Source organism: Xiphophorus maculatus, chromosome 11 (genome assembly GCF_002775205.1).
Source record: "Xiphophorus maculatus strain JP 163 A chromosome 11, X_maculatus-5.0-male, whole genome shotgun sequence".
NCBI classification, from domain to species: Eukaryota; Metazoa; Chordata; class Actinopteri; order Cyprinodontiformes; family Poeciliidae; genus Xiphophorus; species Xiphophorus maculatus.
In genome coordinates, this window is record NC_036453.1 from 868,275 (window position 1) to 890,040 (window position 21,766).

The 21,766-nt window shown below is 38.0% G+C and overlaps 1 protein-coding gene across 22 annotated transcripts in view; it reads right to left on the bottom strand.

The window, feature by feature from the left end:
• LOC102232640 (voltage-dependent N-type calcium channel subunit alpha-1B-like) overlaps positions 1 to 21,766 on the bottom strand; it is a 76,557-nt gene that overhangs the window by 49,026 nt on the left and 5,765 nt on the right. For all 22 annotated transcript variants that reach the window (XR_002753435.1, XR_002753434.1, XM_023341711.1 and 19 more), the window contains exons 4-7: positions 7,260 to 7,351; positions 5,641 to 5,793; positions 5,012 to 5,199; positions 3,599 to 3,702 (exon numbers count right to left, since the gene is read on the bottom strand). Coding sequence is in view for 20 of the 22 variants with exons in the window: in XM_023341711.1 (XP_023197479.1) it covers positions 3,599 to 3,702; positions 5,012 to 5,199; positions 5,641 to 5,793; positions 7,260 to 7,351 (537 nt within the window). In the remaining 2 variants the exon portion in view is untranslated. The remainder of the gene's footprint in view (positions 1 to 3,598; positions 3,703 to 5,011; positions 5,200 to 5,640; positions 5,794 to 7,259; positions 7,352 to 21,766) is intronic.

The following is a 21,766-nucleotide window of genomic DNA, read 5'->3' on the forward strand; positions in this document are numbered from 1 at the left end:
GGATTTCTACCTCACTTTGTGTGTGTGTCTGTGTGTGTGTGGGCCATTCTCAATCTAATTTTGTGGGCACTATCTTCATGTGTGGCTGCAGGAGTGTGTGTGTTTCTAGGAAGATAGTTTCCAGTACCACACTCTTCCACTTCCTGACAGATATTCCTCAGAATGAGCACATTTCACTGCCTTTACAACAAATAGGACACTTCAGCGCTTCCACTTACACACAGCTCACAATGTTTTCTTTCTCTGGAGCTATACTGACTGAAATGTCTGTTGTGATGACACATGAGTGCATGTGAGGATAGAAACAGGAAAGGAATGTTACCATGGTAGAGGATCAGACCAGGACACAGAAGGTCTAGTCTGATGAGTCATGCTTTCTCTTACATCACATGAACAGCCTGGTCTGCTCACCTGCTTCCCAGAGAAAGAGAACAGGTAACAACATTTGTCATGGTTTGCTGAACCTTGGACTGTTCTGCACATATGACTGCTACTTCCATATGTACTCCCTATATACGTAAAAATATTCACATCACTCGGACTGGTTTCTTGTGCTACGTTCACACAAGCAGACACTGTAATAATCCTGTTCAATTCTTAATAAAACCCCACAAATACTGAGTTTTACAGAACTCAAGCAGAGTTCCTATTCCTGGAAGCAGGAAGCAATTACATCCACTGCTGCCCATGAACTCAATATTTTTCACTGTGGTTTATTTTCACTGTCATACACCTAGACTAATAAAATATATATCATATCAAAACGTCATCTATCAAGAATAAATCATATTGTTACAATCATTTCATAAGGAGTGGTAAAAATGTTTCAGTTCAACTTTATCAGGCAGGTCATGTGCTTGAGAGATGGACTCTACTGTCTTAAGGGCCAGAACTGTAGAAAACGACACAAAACAACAAAAAGAAAAAATAAGGAATTGATTGAGCCATATGATAAATTCTTCACCAAGTATGCCTGGAATGTTTTGTTTGTTTCAGTCCAAACCATCAGTTTCATAAACTGAACATAGTTCTAATCTGCATAGACATGGATATGAGTGGAATTACATTCCCAAGTATATGATTATGAATTTAACTGACTGTAAACACATCAGTCCTTGGCCTGCACACACCGTTGGGATTATAGCCCTGGGGGTCTGAGGCCTCTGAAACCAGCATGTCTACACTTTGGGATATAAAGATCAGATCATGGCCTTTCAACAGAGATACGGCCCCTGCACGGCCCAGTCAGACAGCATCAGTGACCTTCACTTTACCAGTTCAGTGTAAATCCTTCTGACAACGTCCACTGAGAGAACAGGAGATCTGAGCAACAACAGAGAAGAGGAGGCAGGTGAAGGCTAACTGCCCTCTCAGGCTTCCATACCAACACATTCTCACTCCCAACTCGTCATATATTGACGAGTTGGGACGATTTCTGACCATGCGTCACATATTGACGTGAAGGGTACCCCCTTTGCGTCAATATGTGACGACTTGGGCAGGGTCCTTCAGCGTCACATGCTGACGATTTGGGTAGGTCACATGTTTTACGTGGATTATTGAAGCGAAGTGTTCTTGCAACCTCTGCCGACACTTCAAAACCCGACGATTTGGTTAGGTTTAGGGCAAAAATTACGGTAAGGCATAGGGTAAAACACCTCGCGTCACATATTGACGCAAAAGGGGTACCCTGCGCGTCAATATGCGACGAAGACGGACCGTCCCATGCGTAAATATATGACGAGTAGGGAGTGATAATGGGCTGTCCATACAGTCTTTCTATCTGTTGATGACGTACAATCAACAATGTACAGTATGTCTGTATGTCAAATGACTGAGTAAGAATAATTCAACCAGTTAAGTGTATAAACATTTCAAAACTTTACTTTGAATTTTCCGATAACTACACTTTTGTTTTTCACACCTCCATGGACGGAGGAAGATGGAAAAATCAGATCTTTTAGTCTCACTCTGTGTAAACAAAGGAGTGCATATACTGTAGCTGAACAGCAAAATATTACAATTTTATCTCTGTTGAATTAACATAAATTTGCTCTTCACATTTCTATTAAAAGATTAACATGAACATGTTCAAATGTAACCTAGTGAACAGCTCTTCTCTGTTTTAAAACAAGTGTCAATGAAATAAATAAATAAAAAACTAAATAAAATAAAGCTTAGACAGCAAAAATTAAATGATTTTCAAACACTTGATCTAATTTATGACTGTGTTCCAAAGGAGGTTATAAATTTAAAGTTTGAGTAATGGAGTAAACTTCACCTGTTTTAAATTGTTTCCTGCATAACCCAGACAAAAGGAATCAATCCAGATGATGTTGGACAACAGATTTTACATGTGACTGCAGCTACATTTTCGGATCTTACAATACACTTAATCAGTATGAATTTTATTTGTTTTTAAAGAGAGTTTAATGCCGTGTTGATTAAATTGATGGCTTTAACTTCAAGTGTTAGGGACCTTTTCTTTGGCAAAATGAAATTCAAACGGAAAATAATTAAGTGATAAATTCTTCAAGTATTGTAAACAGTTCTCTGAGAACTAAATGAAAATAATAGCTGTAATACATAAAAGATGCTTCCTGCTAAATAACACAAACCTGCTAAAGATCATGCTGAAGATTATGTTCATAAAACATTATCTTCATATTGTTTAACGTTAATAAAACATTACGTTTTATGAACATTATAAAACATTACTTTTATGTTACTTTTTATGAACAGTGTGGACAGTAAAGTAATGTTACATAGCACAGATTAAAAACATAGATGTCTCATGTCCATAATTCAGTTCTAATGGTTCTGACAATGTTATCTACCTTTGTTGATTTGATAAAGGAGCAGAATGACACTGAACAGCTCTGAACACCATAGCAGCCACAGCTTTCATAAATTAATCATTAAATTAACATTTCAATAAAGTCTTAATATTTTACTGGTTCTGCCGCATATGTGGAATTGACCTAAATTAGTAAGTGCAAGAAAAGTGTACAGACTGGAGGAGACAGTTCTAAATGTTGGATGTCAAAAAGCTACAGAACAGTAACATTTCTAAGTGCAAATGTTTCATTTGCTGCCGTCACACTCTGTGAATGCTGTGATTTAGACATGTTACATGGGGCCTATCATGAGGTAACAAAATTAGATTTTGTGGACTATCAATTCCTATTTTTTGAGGAAAATATTCTCTCATGTTTATGTTGCTATGCACACAACTTAAAACAGTCTTTAGATGAGCTGATGAGCTCAAGTTCTAATGAATAGTCCAAAGATTGACTTGCTGCATGGAATTTCTTATAAAAGGGGATTCAAATAAAATGGCTTTTGATTGGTGTAAAGGTCAAGTAGTTTCACAAATGAAAAATGAGTAGTGCAGTGTAAGGTCTGCGCTGCTCATCTGCAGATGTTGTTCTTGCAAACAGTGATGAGAAAAAGCAGAGAACATGTAACTAACGTGTTTTCAACTACCTCAGAAAAAGACAAGCATGTCTGGTTGAGAGTTTTTTTTTTAAACCTGTTCGTATTGTACAGAAGAACCTTTGGAGCCCTCTGTTCAGGTCTGTTTGCAGGCTGTACTCACCCCGACAGCACGCCCAGCACCAGGTTGAGCATGAAGAACGACCCAATGATGATGAGAGGGATGAAGTAGAGCCAGTTCCACATGTTCCCAGAGGCATCATTGGCCTGAACACGAACACACAGACACAGAGGTTTAATGACTCATCCCTATTACTACACTTAGAACCATTTTATATCTGTTTTTACATATACATATATTAACTATCCTAAAACCATGATAGTTTATGTGTCTATGTGTCTGTTACTGTAGTGGAGCATATTCAACCTGGAAAGTCTCACACACAGAGAGTGGGTATTAGAAAGTTTAATTGACAAATCGAAGTCTTTTGCGCTCAGACCCAGGAGGAAGACATGGTGATGGAAACCAAGAGAATGACCCTCTGTCTATGAAGATTAGAGATGTCTTCCCCTCAGGGCCCAGACACTGGTGGTGGAGAGGAGGCAGAAGATACAGTGATAGGTAAGAACTAACTCCATGGGTGTGTCCAGCCATCATGCTGTTCAGCAGGAAGACGGGTTCAATGATTTGGTGAGAAATCTGTAAAAGTACCTGCCAATAAAAGCAATAAACTTTCTGAAGTTGCTGGTTTGTAAATGCACAAAACCCTTAGTCATGCCCTGTAGTCTGAAGGGTATAAAATACATGTGCTTGACTAAATCATAACTGACATAAAATATCAAAGCCTTAGTTTTATTTTCTGTCAGACAGGGGGAAATGAGTATTTGTGCTTTTATATAAAGTATGTAACTGTCAAAGATATAAAGGCTTTCCTGTAGAAACCTGCTCGGAAAATGGATACTGCAACACCTGAGCATCATTTATAAGTGAGTTAAGCAGGAAACAATTAAAGTAATGTAGAACATGCAACACTCAAGCTTTTTTGAGAGAGATTTCAGGACATGTATTATTGCTCTCAATAATGTATTAGGCTGAGATTCATTATCCGCACATCTGTATTTTATACAGATAAATCTTTGATGGGATGTGCTGTGGTGGCGCAGGGGTTATGCACAACCTACATGTGGAGGCCTTAGTCCTCGACGCGGCTGTTGCAGGTTTGATTTCCGGCCTGGCGACCTTTGCCGCATGTCTTCCCCTTCTCTCATTACCCACTTTCCTGTCAATTAACTATCAAATAAAGGCCACTAGAGCCAATAAAACCTTAAAAAAGATAAATATTTGATAATTACTTCAGTTTCACTGTAAATATTTACATCTCATGAATTTAGAAATGTAGTATTCTTGCATGTCATCCAAACTGATTTGCCAAAGACACCATGCAGATAACAGTATTAAAGACGGCATAGCCTGAGCACTAAATAAAAAGACCTGACTTGACCAGATCCAAGGACATCAAACCACACATCTGGATCTGTTTATCTCCACACAGATGTTTTCTGTAGTAAAACTCACATTGTACAGGATATCCACCCATCCTTCCATAGTGATACACTGGAAAACAGTGAGAATGGCAAACAGGATGTTGTCAAAGTTTGTGATCCCAAAGTTAGGTCCAAGCCAGTACTCTTTACAGATATTCCCTTTGCCACAGGTCCTTGCTGGAGGTTCAGGTCCACAAGGGAAATCTGCCACCTGCTCTTCTACAACCACAAACACACACACATTTATACACAGTTAAACACACCAAAGAAAAAAACATCCTGATTTTTACGTTGGCTCTGAAGTAAAGAAATTATTTGCAAATACCATGCAGATTTGAGGCAGATTAACTTATGATGACTAAAAAGCTGTCAAATTCAAAAATCACAGATCTTTTGGGATATTATCTGTCTGCAGGTCCCACAATCCACCAAATTCTCACTGATATGCATAAGAAATGTGACACTGATATGCGCAAGCTATAACACTTGTTTGTGCCTTTAAACAAACAAGCATTATAGCTGGAAAAGCCACAGTCAAAATATGTCAAGTAGAAAATCCATCACTTTGGTAACACCTAAAAACATTATCCTTTTAAAATGATAAGTGTTCAAGAGGGTCGTGAATTTAGATGAAACCCTTTTTGTCTTGATCTTGCTTACGTGTTCCATTCTTGAAGCATGTTCGATGAAATTTGCCAATGTAGAAGTCCAGGCCGATGATAGCAAACATGAGGATGGCAAAGAAAAGCAGCATTCCAATCTGGAGCAGAGGTACCATTGCTTTCATAATGGACTTCAACACCACTTGAAGGCCTAAGAACAGATATGAGAAACACCTTAAAGCAAAGCTTAAAAAACACATTTAGGATATTTCATGCTCTAATGTCAGAGAGATAAAAGCTAACCAGCTTTTGTCTCTTAAGTTGGTCGGACTTAATTAATTTTTTCAAGGCAAATGCATAATAGGGAACAGGCTGATGCAAACTAGAAATATTATGATTTAGGTGTAGATATTTTTTACTATCTGATGAAGTTAGTCATTTATATGTATAATGTGTTTAAAAATTAAGTCAGAGGAAAAGCAGGAGGTGTAAGAGGCAACTACATGAATGAAGCATGAATAAAACAGGACTGTTCTGTACCAGGATCTCTCCTGCTCAGACTACAGGCTGAGGCTTTCACTTACCATTCCAGGTGATGGACAAAAGCTTATTAGAAATTGGCAAATAAACAAGAATTTTCAGTTTAGTAGTTAGGATTATAAGTTAGTTCATGGTTACAGCAGTAATATGTGATCTTTTTTTAACAGAAGTAAGTGATTGTTTTACTCAGCTGCAATGATTATTTTCAAGGCAGTGGAGGAGACATTTTGTGAAATGAGTTACACTTTTGTAGGATACAGGGAAGTGTTTTGTTCTTCCATCCAACCAGACAAAACCTTTTGTCATCTGGCATCTTCCCAGTCTAAACTGTGTAAACTGATTTATGTTTTTATTATTTAATTTTTAAACCTGTCCCTTACACCAAGGGGTGATGGTTGGAAACTCTGCTAATTGCATTCATAAGTGTTTATGAATGAGATTAAAATAAAATAAATTATTGAAAAATAATACATTGTGGTTATACAGTATATATATATATATATATATATATATATATATATATATATATATATATATATATATATATATATATATATATATATATATATATCATAATATTCATAATCATATCATAATCATAATATTTCTATATATATATATACAGTACAGACCAAAAGTTTGGACACACCTTTTAATTCAATAAGTTTCCTTTATTTTCATGACTATTGACATTGTAGATTCACACTGAAGGCATCAAAACTATGAATAACACATGTGGAAATATGCACTAAACAAAAAAGTGTAAAACAACTGAAAATACCCCTTATATTCTAGTTTCTTCAAAGTAACAACCTTTTGCTGTGATTACTGCTTTGCACACACTCTGCATTTTCTTGATGAGCTTCAAGAGGTCGTCACCTGAAATGGTTTTCACTTCATAGGTCAACCTGCCCTGTCAGGTTAATAAGTGGGATTTCTTGCCTTATAAATAGTCATGAAAATAAAGAAAACCCATTGAATTAGAAGGTGTGTCCAAACTTTTGGTCTGTACTGTATATATATATATCTTACTGTAACATTTCCTAAACAAGGTTACACCAATATCTCTGCATACAATGACAGGCTGCAATCTTTATTAGTTGTTGTCATCATCAGCCTCAGTATTTGAAAACTTACTTGGAATGCCAGAGACGAGTTTGAGGGGCCGCAGGACTCTGACTGCTCTCAGTGTTCTCAGATCAAAATCAGCCCCTACAGTGGCCAGGATCCTACATACACAACAAACAGTCAGATTCACAACCAGATGTTTCATATTCCCCTGACTCCTTTATGGTTCTCAAAATAAATGACTGACATATTAATATTAAAAAGACTGTGTTATACTTATGCAGTTGCTGCTCACATTAACACCAGTGCATCATAAATAACAATGAAAGACAAGAAATAATCACCACAACTACATAATCATTCTTTTTGACATTTACTAAAACCAAAAAAAGGGGCATTTGAAGAGGAGACTTTGAACAAAAAACAGACATCAGAACTCATCAAGAACCATTTCACATAGCTCCATAGCTTTCTGCCACCAACTACAGGAACAGTGACCTGATGTTAAAGTTTCCATCTAACATTGAAAATGTGAGGATAATCCTAATAGATAGATCTGAGATTGCAAAGCAGAGCTTTAAGAATAATCTTTATGCAGTGTCATTAGGTGTAACATTTGACCTGATCACTCTGACCTGATGTCTGGACACTGTTATGTCAAACTTTGCTTTATTTCAATCAATCAAGCAATAAATTTTAGCTATAAAGCACCCTTTATGTTGGAGGCAGCTCGCTGGAAAAACATAATAAAGGTTATTTCTGAACTGGGTTTGAACCAGTCAGGGTCACAGTCTGCAGGTGCAAATACCAACATTGTGAAGTAAACTGAAACTGGTGGGATTCTCCCTTTTTCTTCCATCTTTGTAAGAGGGCTGGTGGAAATTAAAAGCGACGTACTTTCATCTTTTCTTCCCTTCCCTGGACTAGACAGGGTACATTGCTATATTCTTTGCTTAATTTCTTAACAAAATAACAATCAAAATGCATTTTGATGCGTTCTTGATTGACTCAGTGTTTAACCTTATGTAAGACTTGTTTATTTACTTAACAACACCCATTGCCACAGATTCTCAGGAAACCACAACTGTACATTTTCTGATGTTTGCTCCAAATAAGAGCAGTTACGCTGATCTGTAAAAGAATGCAGCAGGACAGAAGGTGGAGCTGTAGAACCAGGTCAAATTGGAGACCTTGAAAATCCAGTGTGTAAAGGGTTGTGTGTATGAACCATTCTTGGCCTTCATTAATGTATTCAGATTTTCTAAATAAAATCTGACTCTTTATTTAGAGGTGTGCGTTTGTTCAGTCCTCAGGAGCCCCTCTTCTCCTACTCATCTTTTGTTTGTTTTGTACAAAACAACACATACATCAGAACTCACCACACTGTTCACACATCCATTTGTGAGTAACTGTGCCAGCAATCATAAATCATGAGTTTTGCTATTTGCTTTTATGTGTTTTTAATAAATAATGTTATCTGGTGTGGCAAGCTGTGGCAGTGAGTGATGTCATAGTATTGTAAACTAATTAAGAACGTGTGAACGTGATCACTTCTCATTTACACCCCCAGGTGTAAATGAGAGGTTTTCAGTGAAGAAAAAGTGATGTGCTTAGAACATTGAATCTTGGGATAAGCAGAGCCAACCTCCCACCTCTCAGTTTGGTTATTATTTCAGCTCATACACAGATGATGCCATCACACAGGTTCTGCACACCAAGGCATTTAACCATTTCACGGTTCTGTTCTTTGACTGCTCTTCAACTTGTAGCACTAAAGGCTGAAAAATTGTTTTGGACCAACAAAGCCTACATGTTCTATTTGTTTCACTCAATAGGTGGCAGTAAAACCCTTTTTACTTGCTCCTTGAACTTATAATTAATGTTTTCTCATCAGACTGATGTTTCATAATAATATTACCCCACAGGTCCGTTTGCTGCACAGAGCCATTTCTTCAACACTGTAACACAGACTGCTGGCCATGGGAGTTTGTATCACAGTGTGATTGTGTTGGTGCAGCACCAGGCAGACTGCGGGAGCGGCAGGCCAGAGAACGATGCCTGTTATGGACCAAAGCAGACGAACAGCAAAAGGAGCAAGAGAAGGAACAAAACAGAGAAATACTTAGGGAGGGGAATCCAAGGCAGAGACCATTTAGAGTGTTGCCATGGAAACAGAGGAGGCTAATCTCATTAGAAACTAACAGCCACAGGAGAAACACTGGAGAAGAGGGAGAACACAACACTTTCTCACAAATATCCTTTCAGCAGAGGTGGGTAGTAACTTAAGAAAACAGGACTGGTAGGAGTTTTACTGCACCATACTTTGTACTTCTACTTCAGTCATATTATTTGGATGTAATTCTTCTCTTACTTGGGTACAATTTCAGGCTGCTTAGTGAAGCTCCAGTGGCTTCACTAAATGAAGGTCAAGCACATTTTGATCAAAAACGCTCCAGACAGAAACACGCCTACAGTTTATGTTCAAGTCTTGTTTGCACACAAGTTCTTTTGTTTTAACATTATTTTGCTGAGCCTGCTGTGCTGTATGCATTTACACTAAATATTGTCTAGCATGGTTCTTCTGAATGAAATAGTTATTTTGTAACAATGCCATTTTATCCATTTTTTTAATACCAGAATTTGAACATTTTTTTGGTCTGTGGTTATATAATTTTCACAAATTTAATCGGTTGTTAACAACAACCAGTCAGTCAGTACTTGAGAATCCTTCTAACATTTTCTTTTGCTCTTACTTGACCTATTTTCTGGATGACTGTTTTGTACTTATGAGTAAATATACATTGAAGTAATTGGAAGCTCATCATAAATAAACCACCATCAACATGAACAGAAATCTTAATCATTTTTACACTTAGCTATTATAATGGTTTCAGATATGACTTAATGTTGTGTGCCCTGGATAAAGGAAGACAAACTAAGGTTCTCTGTTTCATGTTTCTAACCATGGAGCTGTTAAATCTCAATGTGTGATTCTCAGACCACTAAGCAGGCGGAAACTGTTAGAAACACTGGACAGGACGAAACAACTCTTTCTATGACACATTCACTTAGGTCCAAGCATCTGGAATCTATAAAGATAAAGGTTATGGGTGGATCTGATGAGACTTGACTATTAACTAGATTGTTTTCAACAACCATCCTAGTTCCAAGACTCCTGCCTCCAGAGCTACAGAAAGTCTCAGCTTATTGCATGAGTAATTATCACTACAGAAGGCAGAGGAATAATTAAGCAAGTGTCACATGCAGCAGAAGCAGTCAAAGCGCTGGAAGCCATGCTAAAGCTAACAGACCTTAAATATAACAACACAATCAGAGGTGTTATTACACCAAAAGATTTCCAAGAAAAAGCTGTGAGAACAAAACCAAGCATTAAAAGCATAAAAGCAGCTTATTGCAGCTCACCCTTTTATACCTAAAGCATATGCTTTAGGTATAAATAATGCCATTGCATATGCTTTAGGTATAAAAGGGTGAGCTGCAATAAAATTATTTAACACTTTCAGTTTGTCAAAAAAAGGTAGAGACTTAAGCAGCATGGCTAGCAGGAGAGCACAGCAGACTGCAGATGTCAGTATGTTACCAGAACTGTGAAGACTGGCTGACTGACAGAAAACCATGACAGAAATGACCAATACTCAAAGCAGGCTGAAGGGTGTGGTTTATAATAACTACATTATTATATTACTGTTGTGTTTTGAGTGAGCAATACTTAGTTTGCAAAGGAATGTTTGTAAAGCGGCAGTTGTTGGTTAACCTAATGAATTCCCACTTTGTAAGAGTTTGTAACATTCCGTTGGATGGAGTCTCGCATCAACTGTCAGAGATGACAGTGATCTCACAGAGAAAACTGAAGGAGTAATTCAAATTTTCCTGTTTAAACCTAGAAGACCAGATGACTGTGTGGATGGTCTGAGGTCCTTCTCACTGCAGAACTTTCTATGGTTAGGCAGCAGGCTGCCCAGGGCTCTGAGAGTTGGAGGAGGTGCTGCTTATAAACAAATAAACAATTAATTTAAAAAATACTAATCATTTTGATAATAATAATAGTAATAATGTACAGTTGTGACCAGCAACTTTTGATTATGTTCTGTGTTGAAAAATAATAATAATAAAAAAAACTAACAACATTAATCAACATTAATCATGTCCTCTGTGTTTCTGTTATTTCTAAAGTTATGGGAATGGAGCCTTTTCTCTTTACTGCCACTGAATTTAGCCCTAAACAGAATATGCCCCCCTCTTTCAGATTCCATCATTTTGCTTTTTCGTCACATTGAAATGTTTTAGATCACCAAACACATATTATTATTAGACAAAGATAACTTCAGTGTCCACAAAAAACAGTTTTTACATGGTGATTTCATTAATGGTTCACTATTATGCTTCCTTGAACAGCAGAAATCAAAGATTACAAGATGATATTTTGGATCATTTGGATCATCAAGTGAAGCTCCACTTGGGTTTTACTTGCTAAGTAAAAAATTGCAATGCAACAAGTTAGAGGTTTTTGAAACAGGCAGTTTTATAAACACAATCAAAACATTTACTTGTTTCCAAAAAATGGATGTGCATTTTTGTTTTGTTTGGTTTTTCTTGGGTTGTTTTTTTTTTTTTGCTCTTGAAGTTTCTCTAATTGTGGCCCTTTAAATCATTTGACCCCTCAGTTTTATCCCTGATTACTGCCTCACATTTATAAGCATAATTCGTCTTAAACAGTCCATCCATCCATCCATCCATCCATCCATCCATTTTCAGTACACCCTTGTCCCTTAGAGGGGTCAGGAGAGGTGCTGGTGCCTATCTCTAGCTAACGTTCCGGGCGAGAGGCGGGGTCACCCTGGACAGGTCACCTCTTAAATAGTGAGTGTGTAAAAGGTTAAAAGGCTAAAAAATTCCAAAAGCAGCACTCCAGAACTCCACAGTAAACCATTATTTACAAATAAAGAAAACATGCAGCCTTACCCAGACTGGCCTAGCAAGAGTATTCCACAAGTACACTGACAAGTGACAAAAGAACCCAGAACAACATACCAAGTTCAGCTAACATACAGTAAGGTAAAAGCACACTTAACATATTACATTAATCTGAAAAAAACTGTCTTGTCAACATTTATAAACTGGGTGTGGTGTTCAGCATAAGTGCATATGAAATGCTGGTTCATTCAGCTCATCTATAAATAGACACAGCTCTCTCACAAGCTGCATCTTTCTACATGCCAGCTTTTGATTCCCCCCATAAAGTTTAGTGCAAGGATTCACTATTATTAACAGAAAGCAACACAACTGCCTCAAACCCTGCAGGGTCCAATTCCCCCACCCCTATCCACCACCACCTACACAACTCACAGGGCATTTAACTCCTGTAAGAAGAGATGAAGAATCTAGAACTGAGGTCATTAATCAGCAGACTCAGATACAAGGGACATAAATTCTAGAACACAAAGTTCTTTTGTTTGCCTTCGCCTTACTCTGGAGTTCCTGACTTTTGTGATCAAGGTTGGGACGGGTCTATGAATGATGCCTAAACTTTCCATTACACAAAGATCAAATTCCCTACATTATCCTGCCTTTCTATGCATTTTATTAGGACAAAATTAAGTACATGTGTTGGTAACAACCAAGTAACCCATGTCTACAAAGAAATCATAGCCCATAAATGTTCCCTGCAGTTCATCAGGTTTTTTTACCCTCTGATCAAATCCTTCTGATGTCTATTTCCTACAACCTGATTGGCTGTCCTCCCTGTCCTTATGTTACCTTGCACGTGGTTTCAGCATGGTTTTATTCTTGCCGATATTGTCCAGATCCTTCCATGTATTTGTGAGCCTGTTTGAGTTAAGGTTCCTATAGCTCATCATCAAATGAGACTACTGTTCTCTTCTTCCACAACAAAATATGCTCTGACCAAAGGAAGGATCCAGCAGAGCAGAAAATAGATTTAGCAGCATTCCTTGTAGAAAGGTGTGGAAATCTTTCTGTGTCCACTGCTGCTAGAAGAAATGGAGAACGTCAGTCCTCTTCACTACAAAACCCCGTGCTGAACCGGTTCAGTGAAGGACTCAGTCTGGGGCACCTGCAGCACTGCTGTGGTCATGTGGGGTCTATCACCTCCACAGGCCCCTCCTCACCCCAGAGCCTTAAAGCCCAGGTTTTTTCTCAGCCCTCTAGAGCTGAAGCAGCTGGCACCCCAATTAAAACGGTAGAACAACCATCTCAGCCCAAGCTTTCTGCATGATACACCTCAGAATGTTTCACTGTGGCTCTAACTGACCTCCAGAGAAACTCAATTCAGTTCAGTTTATTTGTATAATGCTAATTCACAAAAAATGTCATGACACTTTACAAAAAAAAAATTCAATTCAGTCTTAAATATGTTCCAGTTGATCCTAGTTATCAAACACTACAGCATCCTCAAATAAATATTCAAATTAGTTAAAGTTTCTAAGGAAACCCAACAGATTCATTGACTCATTGACTTCCATCATTCACTGCTACAGGTAGTGAAAATGGCTGTGTGTTGTGTCATTGACTTTACAGCAATCATGTAGCATGTAGCGACAGTGGAGAGGAAAAACCAGGAAGAAACCTCCAGCAGAACCTGAACTGGACTCAGTACAACAGAGGACCTTCACATACATTTCTTCTTATACTGTTGTACAATAAGATCTTTTTCATGTGTCCTCTCTGCAAAGTACAGCTTCAGAACCAGGAATAGCACAGTGGCTCAATGGGTAGAGTAGTTGTGGGTTGTCAGAAGGTTGTGGGTTTGATTCCAGTTGATGTGCCCCACTGCAATGCACTTAGCCCCAATTTGGCTCACATAGAACTATTGGTCTATGTGAGCCCATTAGTGAGTGTACATGTGTAACTATAGTGCTTTAAGTGGTCAGTCTGACTAGAAAAGTGCTACATGAATTCAATCAATTTTCAATTTAAATGAGCAAGTGATAAACTTCTCAATAGTGGATAAATAAATGATTGGGAGATTTCTTCAGTCATTTTGCCTTTTGTGTAATAAGCTTATGAAGCAACTGAACTATGAAACAAATATAATGAAGTGTAAAATTAGCTGTTGAGCTCTGACAGAGCAGACATGAATAGCATAGCTAAAAGTGAACTTAAGCTAAAGAAGGGAACACAAAATAGTTCTCGCTCTAAAATACAAAGCACAACATTGATTGTTACAGGATGTATGCTCTTGTACTTTGGCCTCAACCCTTCTGGTTTTGCTGTCTGAATTAACCCCAGTTTTGCAGTCGACATTGTGTTGGCCAAAAGCAAAGTTGTTCCTGGTTTGAGTTCAGTGGGTGTTGTGCAGGCTGCCAGGCTGAGACAAGGCTCACAGTCATACCATTATGTCTGTGCCAAAGTAGAACTGTGACTGCAGAGATAAAAGTTAACAGATGGTGAACCTCCAAAGACCAAATATTATTTTTATTTCTTCTAACAGAACATTTTGACGAAAATATTAGAAGTAAAAAAAAGACAACACACTGACAACAGGGACCAAACCACAAAACTGTTGTCAAATTGCTCTTCCATTAATAAAGGAGCATAGAACATGCCTCCATTTATGATACAGGAAATGCTGTTACAGTCATAGAAAAAGATCTTTGGTCACCAGTAAAACACACACTTACCATAAGAACACACTCAAAAACATAATTATTTGTAAGTTAGTTAATTGTGCTTTTATTTGTTAGTGAATTGACAGGAAAGTAGATAATGAGAGAGAGAGGAAAAACATGCAGCAAAGGTCATGAGGCCGGAACTCGAACCTGTGACGTCCCAGTTGAGGACTAAAGTCTCCATATGCAGGTTGTGCTTTTCCCTTGCACCATCGCAGTACCCCAGGGTAAACTTTATTTAATCATACATAAATCTGATAGAAAATTATATGTACTAGATATAAAACATGTATAACCCAGAAAATCCCACACACAATTTTCTGGCAATTGTTGCAGATTCTTAAAGTTAACAATAATCAACTGATATGGTTCTCTTCAACCCTTTGGTTTCTAATATGAAAACAATATGAAGCTGAGAGTAATGATCTGAAGCTAATTTTTAATAATATTGCACACGGACTTGGACTAATGGTAAAGTAGATGTTCTTTATTGCTAAATTTGAAACTTAGCGATTTCTAACACAAATTGGTCCAACAGTCACATCTAAAGAACTCAGTATTTAGTGAGTCATTGCTGTTCTCTAATTACCATGAGGCTCTAAATAGTGATTTGTTATTGTTGGTATGTGTGTTGATGCATGTTTCAGTGTATATGAATGTGGAGCTCTTTACAGTCTCCATGAGGATCAGCTCCCTCCCCTGACCACACTGCAGAAGCTATCAGTGTAGCGCAGCTCTGATAAGATGTCCAGACCGCTGCTGTAATGGCCTCCATCCACAGCCCAGCCCTTCAATTATGGTTATCATATGAGTCTGCTGAACACCAATTCAATAAAGGCCTGCTTGGGCTGCTCCCAACATCACACACATACACACACACCCCAACTTGAAAAGCTTGGCTGGCTCACAGGCTCTGCAAATCTGTCAATACACACTCAAACACACACCCAACACACGCCCACACACACACACACACACACACATTCTCCCACAGCTCATAAATACTACAGTTGAGAAAAATCTCCCTGGAACTCTCATATTGCATTGTGTATTGAGTATTGCATATAATAAATATTGATATTTTTGGCATTCTTTGGAACCATTACATAAAACAAGATTGTTTGAGATCTGGAAAAACCAAAGCAGCTGTTAATTTAGCAGCTGCCATTGACTTTGGTTCTGTCTGCCTGGAGAGACTCATCCTAAAACATAGTGCAACTTTGCAAGGTGTTGGGTAAACTTTCTGATTATGTTTTAAGATCGTTTTTGGCTTTGTAAGATGAAGGAAAATCATAATGCCAGAGTATATGAAGAAAAGGAACCTAGAATCTCAGCTGATACAGATTTGGATATACCCTGAAGCTGTGTCGAAAATAACCAGAATCAGTTGGTTTCACGTTTGGTTAACTCTGACCAGTGACAGTTTCAGAAACTAAAAGAACAACCTCCATAGAAAGGTGCACACTGTCTTGATTAGGCTGCTGAGGTCCATCTGCTGGTGTGATGCCCAACAAGGACAGAAAACAGAGTAGATCATAGAGAGGAAGCACTCGCAGCCAGATAAAATGTTTTTACGCTGAGGAAGAAACAACCTTTTAAAGATAAAACTGAACAGAGCAACTGTCTGTGAGCTGAGCACCAGATGAGAATCTGCTTTGTTGAGGGTTAAGTAAAATGGAGTTCAGTTCTATGTGGACTAACCATTCCATTGTTTTCTCAAGCCTGCCTAAACAATTTCATATAGCAATCACTTCCAGGCATTTCCCACACAGAAATTAATTGCATTTAAGAGAAAACAGCTTTCTGCAGAAGCATGTCGGCAGCTACTTTTAAATAAGGAAGGGAGACTTGATCACAGCAAAGCTGCTCCATTTCATCCATTTAAAGATTCAGTTCTTACTGTCAAGGAATATAAATAAAAGATGCTTATCGTTAGTCATGCTAATTGCTAATATTATTATGAATTGAGAAATGATAGGTGGAAATGCAGACTAGTTGTTGAAGGATTTAATAAAAAAGAAGAAGAAAAACTTACAACAAAACCCCATGAAGACACAAGTCAAAGTATCAGAGTAGAACAAAAAACACAGGAATCCAAGAAATAAAGACCAGCATAGATAACACGGGGAACTACCAAGGAGTGTGAAGAGTAGAAGTATTTAAGTACTGGGAGAGTGAATGTGGAACAATGGACCTGGGATGATGAGCTAACGGGTTGCAGGCTGAAGAGAGAGACGAAGAGGCACAGGGGGCGAGGGAGAGTACAAAACAGGGGAGTAGAAAATAAATATAACACTAAAGAACTAATAAATATAATTAAACTAGAGAAACAAGGAATAACTAGACACAAGAAAGAAAAAAATAAATAAATTAGAAACACTAAGAAATAACTGAAATAAAGTAAAACAGAAACATTACTGATTTAATCAAAGAAAATGAACTAAGGAGCACAGAAAACCAAAAACCAAACTCAAAAAACCCTGAAGAATATAATCTTCTGCAGACATTTTAAAATATGAACTCTAATATATTCTTGAGTCTGAGTTATTCTTTTTTTTCCCCCAAGGGGTGGTATTATGTATTTTCCAGTCACATAGCAATATTTTATAGCATAATGAAGTAAATAACAAACATGCCTTAAAAGAAATTTGTCTTAGTAATTGATGCTTTGAAATCGGGCCTCTGTCTCCTTAAGAAGCTCCGGCTCTTTCTGACTATCTGCCTTCAACACAACATTCTTATAAGCATTGGACTGAGCTCAGCAGACACTTCGTTCCACCAGGTGTTTGCTAGTTGCTGCTAATGCTAGTCTGAGGAGCAGAGGGTGGGAGGCAGAGGGGGGGCGCTCTGTGAGGTGGAGGCTCAGCTGGAGACTGCAGCTCTGAGGAGGAGCTTTGTGGAAAAGGCAGTGCTTGGTGAGATTAAGTGTTTCTGTTGCTAGTAGCGATTAAAGGATTTTTTAAACATTCATGAAAGAACCAAGGAAACACTCCAGGTATGACTTTGATGAGGGAATAACATAAAATGATATAAACATCAAAATAGTTGTTATCACATAACACCTTTTAAGATTGATTCCTCTTACTAGTAGTGGACGCTGTGCATTTGAAAGGATTTTTGCTGAAACTTTTTTATTTTTAGGCTTTTGTTAGGTTGACTACCCACTCTCAGTTTGGTAATCAGCAACAAGAACCTGAATGATTTGCAACTGGGAGAAGTTGCTTCCATATGTTTGTCTTTAATCAAATTTAAAGATGCTGCTGCTCCCTGTGCCTTCCCTTTCCATGTGTCTGTAGAAGTCATGTGAAGAGATAGTAAATAAAGTAAACAATTACTAATCATTCATGCCTTAAAGGCTACATACAATAACTGAACAGACGATTTAGCTAAAACGTCTTAGTAAATTAGAGCGTTTTTTTCTGTTTGAACACAACAGCCATCATGGGTTAGTAGAGAAAATCTTGTGATTTGGCTCACTGTCATATTTTCTACCCAGCACTACAACTTTGAGCTATGTCTTAGCATAAACATTTTGTTGTATGAGCTACACATTGGTGCAGTTGGTAGCATCGTTGCCTGGCAACGAGAAGGTTCTGAGTTTAGATCAGTCTGGGGTCTTTCTTGCATGTGTGGGTTCTCTCTGGGTACTCTGACCTCCTGCCACAGCCCAAAAAGCTTGATTGGTTGGTCTTAATAAATGTGCATGGATTTTGTTGTACAGTCAGACACATTATAAGGTTGAACAGAAAATAGAAAAAAAATCTACTTTTTCTAATTATTTAAGGTGTATTGTTAGATCAGACCTTTACAAGAGTTGAAATACTTATTACCCCATAAAGATTAGACAGCTTTCCTGTTCTCATTACTCATTTTTACAGTACTGTTATTTTGAAGTGATCCTGGCAGAATACGTCTCAGCCTGATAGTTGCTTAATGCCTGCTGCTCCTCTCTTCCTCCAGGGCATGCTGTCAGAAATGCTGTGTGCCTGTCAGAGGGGATTGCATTCTGTCGGGCAAACCAGTTGTACATATTGACATTTTTGTAACTTGGTGTGCTGAACCAGTCAGCAAACAGGAAGTGCAGCATGATATTCTAAAAGAATATATAGTTGATGCAAAGTTGAATATAAACACTGAAGGGAGAATTATAGTAAAAAATATTCAGGGGAGAATTTAATACTCTCAAAAATGCCTAAAAGATCTAAGATCAGGGTCAAACTGTATAATGTTGTACATTATCAGTGGACTCTCTCTATAGTTTCTTCTTCTACTAACTGCTGATATCAGGCAGATTTAAAATCAGCTGAAATGAGCTCCCTATGGCCGCAGTCTGACCAGCTGCTGGCCGTCTTCTAGTTACAGAATTTCTTTCTCATTTGCACTCTTACTTTGATTAAATGTTCTACTGGGAAAGAGCACCGACATTACTCTGCACTTCATTCACAAAGAAACATGGTTGTATTAGTGAGGGAGTCTACGGCCCGCGGTCAGGATAAACTGAGGCTTTCAAACTGGCTGGATCCAAATAAGCTTCTGGACAAACAGTGGTCCTGCTTTGCTCCTGTAGTGTTTACAGTTGTTGAAATGTCACAATTTATCAAGAAAAAAAATGCAAAACAAAACATTCAACAGCTATTTGTTGTTGTTAACAAGTTTAATCTTTGGTTAGAGAGATGAACATGTGCACATGTCCATGCACATATTAAGTGAACTCATGGATGATTTTTATGTTCATTCATTTTTCCTCATTTCATATTCAGAGGTGTTTCAACAACAACTTGAACATTGTGATTATCTTTTGGGAAATGCTGGTTATTTCCTTCTTGGTTGACTGAAAATATCTGTCTGCCTAAGGTATGAATAATTTTGGGCTGAACCATAGAACCACCTCAAAAGTTACGAACCATCCCATCAGCTACAGCAGCATTTATGTCTGCAGTCCAGTGTTTTAACAACCATCCATTTGAACATTTGGACACGTAGTGTTATAAGGTTCTACCAAACAGATGATAGCCAGCTGTTTGTGGTCGATCTGCAGGGGAAAGTAAATGTGTGCTGCTTTGAGCTCGAAGGCCAAATACATTTTGCTCTCTCTTATTGTAATAATGCAGATCAAAGGTTGCTGAGCACTGAATGTCTCAAAAGAGACAGACATGGTGAGCCAGATGGGCTGAGTTGAATCAAGAGGCTCAGTGCTGACCGCCCTCAAAAGCCAGTATGCTACTTTCATTATTTATTCATAAAGAAGCTGTTTCCCTGTTGTAGTTATATTAATAAAGTATATCACAAACATTTCAATCAGACCTCCAGACCTGTGAAAAATAGTTTCTTAAAACAGAAACATAAAAAGCATAGGTCTATGTACATGACTGCAGAAGCAGACATTGTTGTGGATCCTGTGTGTTTCTAACATTTTCCAGCGAGTGCCTCCCTTTGTGTTCAGCTAGTGGGAATGAAAACTCAGTTGACTTGCAGTGGGAGGAGCAGCAGGTATAATGAGGTGTTTGGGAATTGGCCTGCTGCTTCTGCTTGTTGCAGCGAGGCTCTTGGTACAAACCCAAGATGTTCCAAATAAATCCAAAAGCATCATGTAAGACAAACTGAGCAGTTCCCTGCTGAATCCAGCCGTCGCTCTGGGACTTTTTACAGCATAACAGTATCCTCTGTCACTGCCCCCCTCTCCCCCCACACACACACCCACCTACCCACACACAGCCTTCTCTGCTCTGTCTCTCCTCACACACAACACTACTCCTGCAGTTTTCTCATCCGGCCCCAGGGGAGGATGTCTGTTTACAACACTGAAAACACGAGTAAGCTTTACTACTTAAAGATTAAATATTGTTAGTAAAAATAGAACATGGCATGATTTATTTCTAGGATTTTTTACCAGAACAATAAAGAATAACTAAAACATATTTGTCAGCGTCAACAAAATGGTATAAAAGCCAGATCGATCCATTTATTATCTTACTTGATTGGGAAGCAAACAAAGCAACAAAAAACAGTTAGCATAAAGCTGTGCATGTGAGTTAAATATTTTTGAAACTGTATGTGGAGTTTAAACTTAGAATCAAGGAAATTAACCCAATCCATGTAGAAATACATTTCAAAGAGACGCATCAAGGGAATGGACAAGAAGGTGTTGGACAGTGGTGATTATGTGCAGAAAATCTACTCCAGCACCACAGAATAATAATAATACTAATACTAATAATAATAATAATAAGAGCCTTTAAAGAAGTACAAATGAGTGGGCAAATAGTTGCATAAAAACAGTAAAAGAAAAAAGAGATGACAATTAACAAAATTGGGTATATAAGCTCAAACTGTATTTATTTACTTACTTATTCATTTATTGGTGGTTATAATAATGCGTGCAACTCCTAAATCACAAAGGCAGACATATTGGGTAGGTTATTGAAGCTGTCTGCATGTCGGTAATATATCTGGCCTGTTAGATGAGCTCAGAGCTCCTGACAGCTGAGATGCTAAAGCCCACAGAGATGCAACAAGGTGATGATAGATGAGACAGAAGAATGAGGAAAATGTGATTTTATCACAATCAATAATATTACCACAAACTTCAGGAATAATATGGGAGATATCATGTTCTCATAATATTTTGCTGCCCCAGTAACAACAGTTAATACCTTCAGCAACAGTGCTATTCTGCACTATTCTATGTGCAGAATAGTGACTAACAGTTCTAGTGTTTTCTGCAATGTTTGCAGGAAGCAGCCGATCCAGAGGCGTCTGACATGAACTCTGAACGCTACTTAATAACTGACAGGAATTCTCAATAACACAACATTGTTTCCTCTGAAAAATATCAGGAATCATCATAAACGTGGAAACATGCATCTTGATCATTTCTGCGATGTGAGCACAGTGTTTCCTCTGGAGCTCTGAACATCTAATGCAGAT